General features: G+C 44.9%; 1 gene segment (V, D, J or C); it reads right to left on the reverse strand.

Annotated features, from left to right (window-relative positions):
* Nucleotides 1–10,403: 10,403 nt before the first annotated feature.
* Nucleotides 10,404–11,010, reverse strand: LOC113618538 (T cell receptor beta variable 24-1-like). The segment is given in 2 exon segments: nt 10,404–10,756; nt 10,885–11,010. Coding segments are annotated over 2 exon segments (402 nt in total).
* Between the last annotated feature and the right edge of the window lie 816 nt (nt 11,011–11,826).

Below are 11,826 nucleotides of genomic sequence, written 5' to 3' on the forward strand. Positions count from 1 at the left end.
GATACAAATGAACTTATTTACAAAACAGAAACAGACTCATAGACATAGAGAACAAACTTCTGGTTACCAAAGGGGAAGGGGAGGGGGAGGGATAAATTAAGAGTTTGGGATTAACAGATACATACTACTATATATAAAATAAACTACCAGGTCCTACTGTATAGCACAGGGAACTATAGTCAATATCTTGTAATAAACTAGAATGGAAGGGAATCTGAAAATATATATAACTGAATCACTTTTTTGTACACCTGAAATTAACACAACATTGTAAATCAACTATACTTCAATTAAAAGTCAAAGATGGGAAAAGCAGAGGAAAGGATGATAACCAGCGGGCAGGGCTCTGGGCGGTCTTGTGTGGGTGAGGGGAGCTCACGAGGGCAAGGTCCCTGCACACCTTGGGTCTGCTGTTTTTGCGCAGGAGATGTGGCTGCGTTGATAAACTGCTGGTGCACAGGGACTCGGATGTCCGTGGAAGATTCAAGGACCAAGGGGAGATCATTCTTTTCCTCCTTCCTTTCTCACTCTCTCCCAGTCTCCGTCTCCCTGTCCTTCTTTCCCTCTGGGTTCCTGAGTGTGTTTGTGTGGTCGCCTTACAGGGGAATGAAGCTGGAAAGTGGATGAACTTCTCTGATATTCTCAGTAACAAGGAAAAATTCCAACCTCCTGCTATTTGCAGGGCGACTCCCTGTGTTACAACCCCCTTGCCTTCCTCTGCAGAGCACCCCGGGGGCTCTGCGCTCCTTAGCAGAGGCCATGCGCACTGTGCCGGCCACCGACTGTCAGACCAAAGGAAGGAATTCTTCCCGGGAGAACAGTCCCCCCACTGGGGCTAGCAATGACTGTGGGGCTCCCAGCTGGAACATTCTGACCCTAACCCTGTGGAGATGAGGTATTTGCAGAAATGGGGTATGTCAAGAGCAGAAACTGGTAGCATCTGCCTTTAAAAATGCATCGTCTGGTTCAAACTCCCATCCTTAGCCCTTTGCCTCTTAGGCTACTTGCACAGTGGCTTTCTTCATCAGCCGCCTCCTTGCAGCTGCTTGGAAGTAGGGCTCTGTATTAGTTTTCTATTCCTGCTGTAACAACTTATCCAAACTTAGGGGCTTCAAACAACACAGATGAACTATCTTACCATAGGTCAGAAGTTCGACACGGGTCTCGTTAGGTTGAAATCAAAGCGTGCAGGGCTGTTGCCTTTCTGGGAGCTCTAGGGGAGAACTTCTCCGTTTTTTATTAACTCCTAGAGTCCACTCACGTCCTTTGGCCCCGTTCCTCCATCTTCAGAGCCAGCAACAATGGACGAAATCCTCACATCAGGCTGACGTCAGCCGCTTTTAAGGACGCATGAGTTTAATTGGGCCCACCTGGACAATCCAGGTGGCTCTTCCTATCTTGAGGTCAACTGATTAGCAGATTTAGTTGCATCTACAAACCTAAGTCTCTTTTTTCATGCAACGTATTCACAGGTTCCAAGGACTAGGACATGGACGTTGGTTGGGGGAGTGTCATTATTCTGCCTATCAGGGACCCTTAGCCAGATAAAGGAAGGTAAGGCCAGAAACTGGTTAAACTTAAGAAATATAATTTTTTCAGGAGAGTAGAGGAAGAAAGTGCAGGAACAAGTCATTGTAGACATTGCTGAATTATTTATCCATTCTTTAAAGGACGTATAATGAATAGTGGTTATGCGTCAGCTGCTGGTTTAGACTACGGGAATACAGACATGAACATAAAAGACATATTGATTATGTTTGATCATTCATTGAACTTGTATGTCATGCCCCGAGGAAGCTACTGGGGAAGGAATGAAGGAAAGACAAGTCTTTTTACCATAAAGATTTTATAGCTCAATACACAATGGAACATCACTCAGCCATAAAAAGAAACGAAATCGAGTTATTTGTAGTGAGGTGGAGGGACCTAGAGTCTGTCATACAGAGTGAAGTAAGTCAGAAAGAGAAAGACAAATACCGTATGCTAACACATATATATGGAATCTAAAAAAAAAAAAAGAAAAATGGTTCTGAAGAACCTAGGGGCAGGACAGGAATAAAGACGTAGATGTAGAGAATGGACTTGAGGACACGGGGAGGGGGAAGAGTAGGCTGGGATGAAGTGAGAGAGTGGCATGGACATATATACACTACCAAATGTAAAATAGACAGCTAGTGGGAAGCAGCCGCATAGCACAGGGAGATCAGCTCGGTGCTTTGTGACCACCTAGAGGGGTGGGGTAGGGAGGGTGGGAGGGAGATGCGAGAGGGAGGGGATATGGGCATATATGTATATATATATACATATATATCATGTCCAGGGTAAAGGAGGAAGAGAAATTTAGTATAATTCTGTTTTCAATCTTGTGCATGTAAATAACTCATACTTCTTCACCAAATCAGGAAACCAGAAGGGTAGCTTCAGAGGCAAAGATGACATGTTGTGTTTAACCTGCAGGGTGAAGTGTTCAGTTCGTGTCCTGAATGGATTTAAGTTCAAATTAGGCATCAGGGTGGAGAGTACAGATCTAGGATTCATTAATTACCAGGTGGGATTCTTGTGCCCCAGTCCCCATCTTGGAATAATGGATAGCAACTACCTTACAGAGATGAAAACAAGCAGGACCCTATGGGGCCTTCCCAGGATAGACCCCCTAACCCCTGCCCATGTCCTCTGCCTGCCTCTTGTTTATAGAAAAACTTAGCCTCCTAGGCCTTCTCCGAGTTCCAAAGAATAAATTTGGTCAGAGAAGTAAGAATATGCAGAAGCAAAGGAAAAGAGTGAAACAAGACAAAATAATAATATTGATAGTTTAGCCATTAAACAATGTCAAGGATTTTAGTTCCTCCCAAAGGGCTATAGATAATATTCTGAGCTGCTTTGAGCTGCTTTACAGAGACTGAAACGCCCTTCAGGGGGAAGAAATTATCTGTTTGCTGCCCACAAGCACGTAGACCCCAGACTGGTTGGAACCAGAAGGTTGATGCTGTTGACTCCCAATTACCTCACCACCAACCAATCAGAAGGATGTCCATGAGCTGATGTGATGTCCACAACCCCCCTCCCTCACACCGTCTTTAAAAATCTTTCCCCGAAAGCCATCGGGAGTTCAGGCCTTTAAGCACTAGCTACCTGGCCTCCTTGCTTGGCACCTGCAATAAATGCTGCACTTTCCTTCAACACAACCTGATGTCAGTATATTGACTTTAACTGCATGAGGGCAAGTGGACCCAAGTCTGGTTTGGTAACAGAGCGGGAAACAGAAGAGACTAATACTATTTTAAGAATTCTCTCTCTTTAAGAAAGTACCTTTTTTCTCCTCCTCTTATTTTTTTTTATCACTTTCTCCATCTATGGCAGCAGGTGGCAAGCCAGTTCTGCTTCACTCATTAATATTTGTTACCCTGACACGATCCCTGTTGTCTCATTGTGGAAGGGTAGGTCAATTCACAAGAAAAACAATTTGCTTCCCAAGATTAGAACAGTGCCCAGATTATCCCAAATTTCTTCTCCAGGAAATTTTCACAAATTTGCTGAGAACAACAATATCACATTATATATCATCATATAAACTGGACCTTAATATGTGTTGTTTTTCTGAGGCCCCACCTTGAAGGTGTTGGTTTTCTGACTCATTTGAATTTCAAAAGATTGTGCTTTCTCCCCCAATAATTAATCAACTGGTAATAAACTATTTCCATGTTAGGTTACTCAAAATTCATAAGGACAAGGCTAATTATATACTGCTTTCCCTCTGCAACTAATTTTATTCTCTTTGGAAAAGTTCTCTCAAGCCTCACTGCATCCTTTGACTGCTGTTCTGTCTCATTTTTTTTTTTTTTATCCGTTTTCTCAACTCAGGGACTAAAACAATTTTGTTCCTCATCCCAAAGAATTTTGTGTGTGTGTGTGAGTGGTACGCAGGCCTCTCACTGTTGTGGCCTCTCCCGTTGCGGAGCACAGGCTCCGGACGCACAGGCTCAGCGGCCATGGCTCACGGGCCCAGCCGCTCCGCGGCATGTGGGATCTTCCCGGACCGGGGCATGAACCCGTGTCCCCTGCATCGGCAGGCGGACTCTCAACCACTGTGCCACCAGGGAAGCCCCAGAAGCAAAGATTTTGATTACAATAGGAAGGGTGTTAGAGGGACAAGAATGGGAACAGGGAAGTAAAGAATAGTAAAGTTAGGGCAGGGCTTCAGTGCAGGCTTTTGAAAAAAACTTTTAGTTGGAGTCAGGAATCTTGAGGACAGCATCCCCTCACTCTCTGGTTTGCTCCTCTTTTTGTGCAGAGAGGAAGCAGCCTTGCAGCACTGTGGATTCGCTGCTGGCACAGAGGTACACAGATGTCTGGCTGGTGCTGGCAGACTTCAGGGTCAGGGGGAAATATGCCAACTCATTTCGAGAGACACGATACCCCTCAGGGACATCTCCTTTCTCAGTGGTGTTGGTATTAGTTGAGTAATAGATCAACCGCAGTCCAAATCCTGGGTCTTGGCGGTACCAGTACATTGAATAATGATTCTGTTTTTGTGAACACTGTAGAGTTAATTCCTTTCCTGTCTTCGAGATCTTGTGTCTTGGGAACTGTGTGACTACAGCATCCTTGAGGTCTGTGAGAGATAAAGCAGGGATCACATAAAGACAAGAGGAAACATTTTGTAGTTGGAGCCTGGGAAGCAGTGACAGGGGTTCCTTACTTGTGCCCAGGACTCACCTACTCTGAGGAGAAAAAGGACAAAACAGCAGAGAAGCCTGTTGCTCATGGCAGCGTCAGATGAAGAATGCTGTCTGCTCCTGGGATGAATTTAATCTCTGAAACCAACAGGTTTCATCTACTTCCTGGCCAGAGACCACACCCTCCTACCCCACTGCTTCAGAAAGGAATGAAAAGCCTCTTAGACTTGACGGAATGTGATAGTTTCATTTATCCGGGCCACATAATTGTTTATGCTGTTCTCTTGAAGAATTAGCATGGCCGTTGTTTCCCTTTATGAATTTTCTAATTTTTCTTATACAATATATCCTTTTTGACATGGTGGGTTTGCATCTTTTGAATTTTTACTAGGCTATTATGGTAAATTGAACAGTCTTCCATGGACCCCTGAGTGTTTTCTCTGAACACTTTTAGAACTCTTCCATTTTGCCCTTATGCCCAACCTCGAATTCCACTCTAGAAGCGCTCTAATCTCTTTAGCCAGCCTAATGTTATTCACTTACATGAATGCTGAACAATCTCTACATGCTTCCCATATAGTCCTATGTCCTCTCTTTTCCTTTAGGCTAATTCTTAAGGGAGTGAAAAAGTGTGGTGAAGGGAATGGAGCAACAAAATGTATACAAATTTAGGAAAATCTTGTAGGTGTTTAGAGAGGATTTTCATGCGGTGTAGTAACTCATCTTACCAGAGGTTCCACCCGTTAGAACTGGGTGTGGACAAATGCTGATGTAAGGACTTCCAGCAGCCTCTCCCTCTTGAGTGATCTCGTAACTGCTCTGAATAAAGGAGCACTTTGGGAAGAAAAGCATTTTAGGGAAATTGTGGGATGTTAGTCGCCACAGATGAACTGAAGCTCAAATGTCATTGATTTGGCTCTGTGCTGTTTAATATTATTTCTAGGAAGTTTTTTTTGTTTTAATTCTAGGTCTCCTGAGGATGTGGCAGTGAATTGCTGTGGATAAACTGCGAGCACAGAAGTGTGATGATGTCTCCAAGGCCAGGAAGAAACCCTCCTTCCTCTGGGAGACACTGCGCTCATCGGGGAAACTTTTCCGGTGCTGTCAGCAGCAAGTGAAAACTGGATCAGCTGTAGCCCCAATGTTGGGTCTTGGTCATACCAGAACATTCTGAAAGACATTCCAAAAAGGCTTCCCCCTCTGTTCTTCTCTAGATATCTAGGTTCTGGATTATGCTAACATCCAGGCGACCTGTGGGAGAAGGATGCAGAAGTTACAAGCAGTGTCCACCAGGAGGCCCAACATTTGAGCCATGAACAAAAACAAAAACAAAAAACCCTGTGCTGGAGCCTAGAAATCCCAGAATCTGACTTTTCCTTGTGCTCCAAGGTCTCATCCATTTCCAAAAGACAAAAAGGCCATTCCCCACAGAAGCCCGACACTCACCGTGGGATGGGAGAAGGAACAGGTCTTTTTCCAACTGTAGACAGCCTATTGGCTGTTTGCCTGTGATGTCACTGTCTCTGCCCACACGCAGAGCTCCACATCTACAGAGATGGAATCTTTTCTTCCCTTCACAGAGCACCACCAGACATTGGACTTTCCTGATCAATTCAGATTAGGAAAAACAATTGCTCTTTGGGGTTAATACATGCTATTCCTTTGCGTTCTTTCTGACTCAGACTTCTTTCTTCATCCATGACATTTCTTAATAACTACCGTTGCCACGAGGTTAGTCGATAGCATGGAAGGTTCTAGAGAGAGACTGCCTGGATTTGAATACTGGTTCTGTCACCTACTGTCATCCTGAGCAAGTAAATGAACTGTTTGGGCCTCAATTTTACTATCTGTAATTTGCGCTAATAAAAGTATGTACCTTATAGTGTTGCTGTGGGGATTAAATAAGTTTATATGTTAAGTGGTTACAACAATGCCTAGTATACAGTGAAGTCACTTGAGGTTGGGGTATGGGATGGGAAAAGTGAGCGGGCTACTCTCTGCTGGTTATAAAGAGAACCAATTCCAAATTGAAAGTCCCTCAGGGGGTTACTTCCTGTGCCCCTTTGTCACACCTTCTTTCTTTCCTCTCAATAGTACCATGAAGTTGATTCCTGCCACTATGATGGCCCACTCAGTGTCAGGGAGGGGACTCTCCCTGGAGAGTAGCTCCCAGTGGAGCCCAGGGATCACTGTGGAGTCCCCTGATGGAAGATTCTATCCCTGAACCTGTGGAGGTGTGACATTTACAGAAATGGGCCAATTCTGGAGTTATCTGTACTTCAAACTGGAGTCACCAGAATAACAATATTGTTTTTATTTCCATGCTTCTTTTTCAGCCTTTTCCACAGCGGTCTCTTCATCAGCCTCCCATTTTAAGCTGCTTTGCAACAGGGCCTTTGTTTATCTGGGAAGGAGGATGAGACCTGAGACATGAGAGATTTTGAGCAAATAAATAATTTGGGTGGGTGAATAGATGATAGTGGGGCACAAATTCAGGGTCAATTCCATAAAGCATATTTGAATCTTTCATTTATTTAGTGAATAAATATTTATTGAGGGGGCTTCCCTGGTGGCACAGTGGTTGAGAGTCTGCCTGCCGATGCAGGGGACACGGGTTCGTGTCCCGGTCCGGGAAGATCCCACATGCCGCAGAGCGGCTGGGCCCGTGATCCATGGCCGCTGAGCCTGCGCGTCCGGAGCCTGTGCTCCGCAACGGGAGAGGCCACAACAGTGAGAGGCCCGCGTACCGCAAAAAAAAAAAAAAAAAAAAAAGGAGGGGGGAGGACGGGAGGGAGGGAAGAAGAGAGGAAAGGAAAATAGACTCAAATATGTCTCAAGTAGCTCTTCAGGATTTTCTTCCAAGTAACATGTTTTCTGAGTTCCAGTGCGTGTGTATTTAAGTCCTCTACACCCCTTGACCTATAAGTCCTTTTAAGCAGAATTATATAAGAAGACTGGAAAATGAGAGAGGCTGCTTTTACTGGATGAAAAATGTATAGAGATGTATGTAACAGTTATCTCTGATGATTCCTGTATCCTCAAATGTTGACATGTAGAAATTCTCAGCAGAATTTCTGAGAATGCCGCTCCGCGGCATGTGGGATCTTCCCAGACCGGGGCACGAACCCGTGTCGCTATCGGCAGGCGGACTCTCCACCACTGCGCCACAGGGAAACCCCCGTCCTCCCTTTCTTATATCTTTTCTTCACTAAGTGAAACATTGTACTCAGTCTAGGGATATATAATTGGAGGGACATCACTCTCAAATGAAAGAATATGGAATCTTGGGAAGAATGAGAAGGAATTATGAAAGAATACACTAACTATAGTAGTTTGGGGATGAATAGGAGCTAAGTCTTCTCTGTCTGTAGGAGTCAGAAGAGCCTTTAAGCTAACCTCTGAGCTCAGAATGAAGGGGTGCTCAAGAGTGAGCCAGGCGGGCAAGCAGTGGTCACCCATTTCAGGTAGGGGAGAGAGCGCTGGCGAAGGTACAGCTGTGCAGTGTGGCTTGGTCCGTTCAGGGAAATACAAAACGTTCAGTAGAGCTGGATCCTGTAGTGCTCGAGTGGCTTTGGAAGACCTGGATATATTTCTAGACAGAGACGTGTCTGTGAAGGGCTTTGTGTGCCAGGCTCAATCAAGCTGGTAGGAATGTCCAGGTCAGAAGAAAGTAGAAGCAGTAAGAGGCTGGTGGAGCAGTGAGAAGGGCGTTGCCTTTCTTCTAGGTAACAGGTAATGAGGGCCTGCGTGACATAGAAGCAACGAGGAAGGAAAGGAGCAGCTCAACCAGATAAACTTGTATATCAGAGACTGTGTCTCTCCCTTTAGGCATGAAGGACGTTTCCCCCCATTGCTAGGAGTGCCGCTGGCTGACGGCCCTCCTTGTGAATTGTCTCGGCTAAAGAGGCACCTCTTCCCCCCAAGGGCATATGCCCTTTCTCAGGGCCACCATGTCCAATGACACGGCTGCGGTAAAGTGGGCATAAGACCTGGCCCCCTCACCTCAACTTCGGATGATGGTAAGGGCCACCCCAGCTTCCCAGCTCCCTGTGGACTCAGCTTAGGCCTTTGTTGAGGCTGCAAGACAGACCCACATCCCCTCTTTCTCTTCCGACTTCCTTCTTTTCCCTTGTATCCATGTGGATCATAAGGGCACTTTCTAATAACCCTTCTGTACACTAATGTCCCCTGCACAGACCATTTACCAGGAAAGCAGATCTATGACAATGTGCAATATAGAAGTAATAGATTTATAAATGGAGTTCATGTGAGGACTAATGGGAAAGAGGAACTTACAACCATCATTCAGGTCACTGAGATGGAAACACAGTATATGGGCCAGAATGGATGCAGGTGGGGGTGGCGAGGCAATAAATTCAGCAATAAATCCCTTGAGTTTGAATTGTGGAGCATCGAGCTGGAAGTGTCCAGCAGAAGCCTGAATTTACCAGTTAGAACTAATGAAAGAAATTGTCATCATCCTGGATGGGAAGGTTAAGGAAGAATATTTATACTGAGGAAAAAAAGAAGGCAGAAGAAAAGTCTAGGGAAATCTACTAAAAATGTCTAGTAGACAAGTAAATGGAACAGTTATCAGCTCATGAGGGAAGAATTATTGTTACAGATGAGACTGCTGATAAGGTGTGCATAGAAAACCCGGCAACAAAACTCCACAGAAAATGGATTTTTTAAAGGGATAGCAGATGAGATAGAACTCATGAAGGAGACAGGAAAAAAAGAAGTGACTTTTTTCCAATTAGAACAGGTAGAAAATGAAAGACATTGGGTTCTTTGTATCTGAACTGTCACCAGGTCCTATGGATTCTCCTGTGGAAATTATCAAGGTTTATGAGTTAAGAAGACAAAGCACATGAGGAAGGCTTCAACCTGATTCTCAGGCCGACTTTTGCACCATGTTTGCAGCCCTTGATTAAGTATTTTTGTGTCTAGAGTTCACTGGCTCCTAGGAGGACCCTCCCTGCAGGGCAGTCAGGGTTATTTCCCAATGCCTTGAGAGAAAAGGGAATCTCCAAGCTCCTAGCTTTGGTTCTATGCTGGACAGCAGGCAAATGTTTTGGAGTTCAGTATATCCAGAACATGAAGCAAGTCTATCTGTTCCTGCAGGTTAAGATTGATCTCGGTAGAGATCCAAGTGTCGGGCTGTAGATGTAAGATAACTTTTATAGATCACAGCCTCTCGTACTTGAATTTCACCTTCTGAGTCAGATTTCATGGTGATTAAATTTACTTAGAATGAAGTTTTAGAAAACAAGGTAGTTTGTTTTTGGTATAAAGGCAACCAACTACAGAGCTAAACAGTAGAACTTGGAAGGACTGGGACGGGAGGGGGCTGGCAGGATAAAGGTGACATCAGCAGGAACAGAATGGATGGAGATATTGCAAGGCGGGTGGAGACAGAGGCCAAAGGACCATTAAAAGCCACACTGTGGATGCGCTAATAAGAAATGCTTTTATTGCAAATCATGATGGTGTTCCCAAATGCTCAGGTTCCTTCTCCTGGGAGGACAATATTGGGCTAGCCCCACTAGAATAGATAAAGAGGGTCAGTAGGCAGGGGAGGTAGGTTCAGTCTAGCTTGTGGTTTCGGAGTCATCCCATGGCCTGGGGACACTGACCCAAGGTGGCCCTAAGTTCAGACTGAGGCTCACACAGCATAGAACGACCTCGAAGGATCCCACATCCCACATCTAGGAAGACTCTGTGCCCTTATGAGCAAAGGTGCCTGTCTTTCTGTGTAGAGAGCAGGTGGCCAGGAAGCACTGTGCAAATACTGCTGGCACAGAAGTAAAGGGCTGTCTGGTTGGGGGTGGCGGGCTCTAGGAAGAGGGAGAACTTCGCCTGCTCCTTACGAGAGACTCTGTACCCATCGGAGACATCTCCTTTGTTAATATCATCGACACCGTGGGAGTAGTAGATCTGCCGGAGCCCCAGTCCTGGGTCTTGTCGGTACCAGTACATAGACTCATGACCCTTAGTCTGAGAACATTCCAGTACAGTGCTCTTTCCTGTGTTTGCTATCCTATTCCTTGGAGTCTGGGTAATACCAACATCCATGGAGCCTGTGAGGAAACAAGACAAAAACTGGAGACAGAACCTAGGAAGGGTCCTTGCCACAGTCTTCAGGGAGAAGCTTTGGCCACGACCTGGAAAATTTAAAGCAGGGATTCCCCATGTTTCCTAAACTCACCTGTTCCCAGGAGACAAAAGACCACACAGCAGAGGAGCATGGAGCCCATGGTGACGAGAGGCAGGAAGAAGATGGTCTTAGCTTTGAGTGTTGGGGGAACAGGACACGGAAATAGGAAATTGCAAGGATTCAGTCAGTGATGTCATTATCCCTCCCAACTTAGTGGGTTTTGGAGAAAGATGCAGCCACACCCCTTCCCACCACATCCCCCAAGGGTCTAACCTGTTTCACTCCCTTACTCCTTAGGCGGGTGGTGCTTTAGCTTAGTGTATATCCACCAGCAGATGCTGAAACCCTTACTCCCTCCTCTTTTCCTGCTGCTTCTCTGCCATCTATCAGAGAGAAGTCTCTCTCCCTCTTCTCAGACCTTATCTACTTCAGTCATTCAAGGAAGCGTCATCCTCCCAATTGGCTACGCCACAGGGAAAATTCAGAACCCTCTCAAATAAAAGGAGTCCAGTCTCATTGGAAGGTTGTGACACTGTCACATGTCTATTTTTTCTGCACTTATTTATTTATTTTTCTAACTCAGGTCTAGATAAGCTATGCAATTTGAACATATGCACTGCAAAATTTGAGATTTTTTTTAAAAGAAGGGCAACACTATAACTTTGTTCCAAATTGACACTGTTCTTTAATGGCTGCTGCCTTTTTGGTCAATGTTTTCAAGATGCAGATCTTTACTGAAAGCATTGGCTCACTGCAGGAAGATATTCATTTAATGTGTGTATGGATTTCAAAGAAATATTAACACCTTCACTCATATCTTGAATTAACTGTAAGTGGTTCCTTAAAGACAGGTAATTTTAGCATAACATAAATTGTTCCTGATTTTAGGAGGAAAGTGTTCGGTATTTCAAGGCAACAAATTACAAATAATAACACAGTTAAACAACAACGGCATGAAACCCTTTGTGATGTAATAAGCAAACATTGTTTGCC

Source organism: Aethalodelphis obliquidens, unplaced genomic scaffold, assembly GCF_003676395.1.
Source record: "Aethalodelphis obliquidens isolate GAN/ISIS:26980383/991018 unplaced genomic scaffold, ASM367639v1 scaffold5, whole genome shotgun sequence".
Taxonomy (NCBI): domain Eukaryota; kingdom Metazoa; phylum Chordata; class Mammalia; order Artiodactyla; family Delphinidae; genus Aethalodelphis; species Aethalodelphis obliquidens.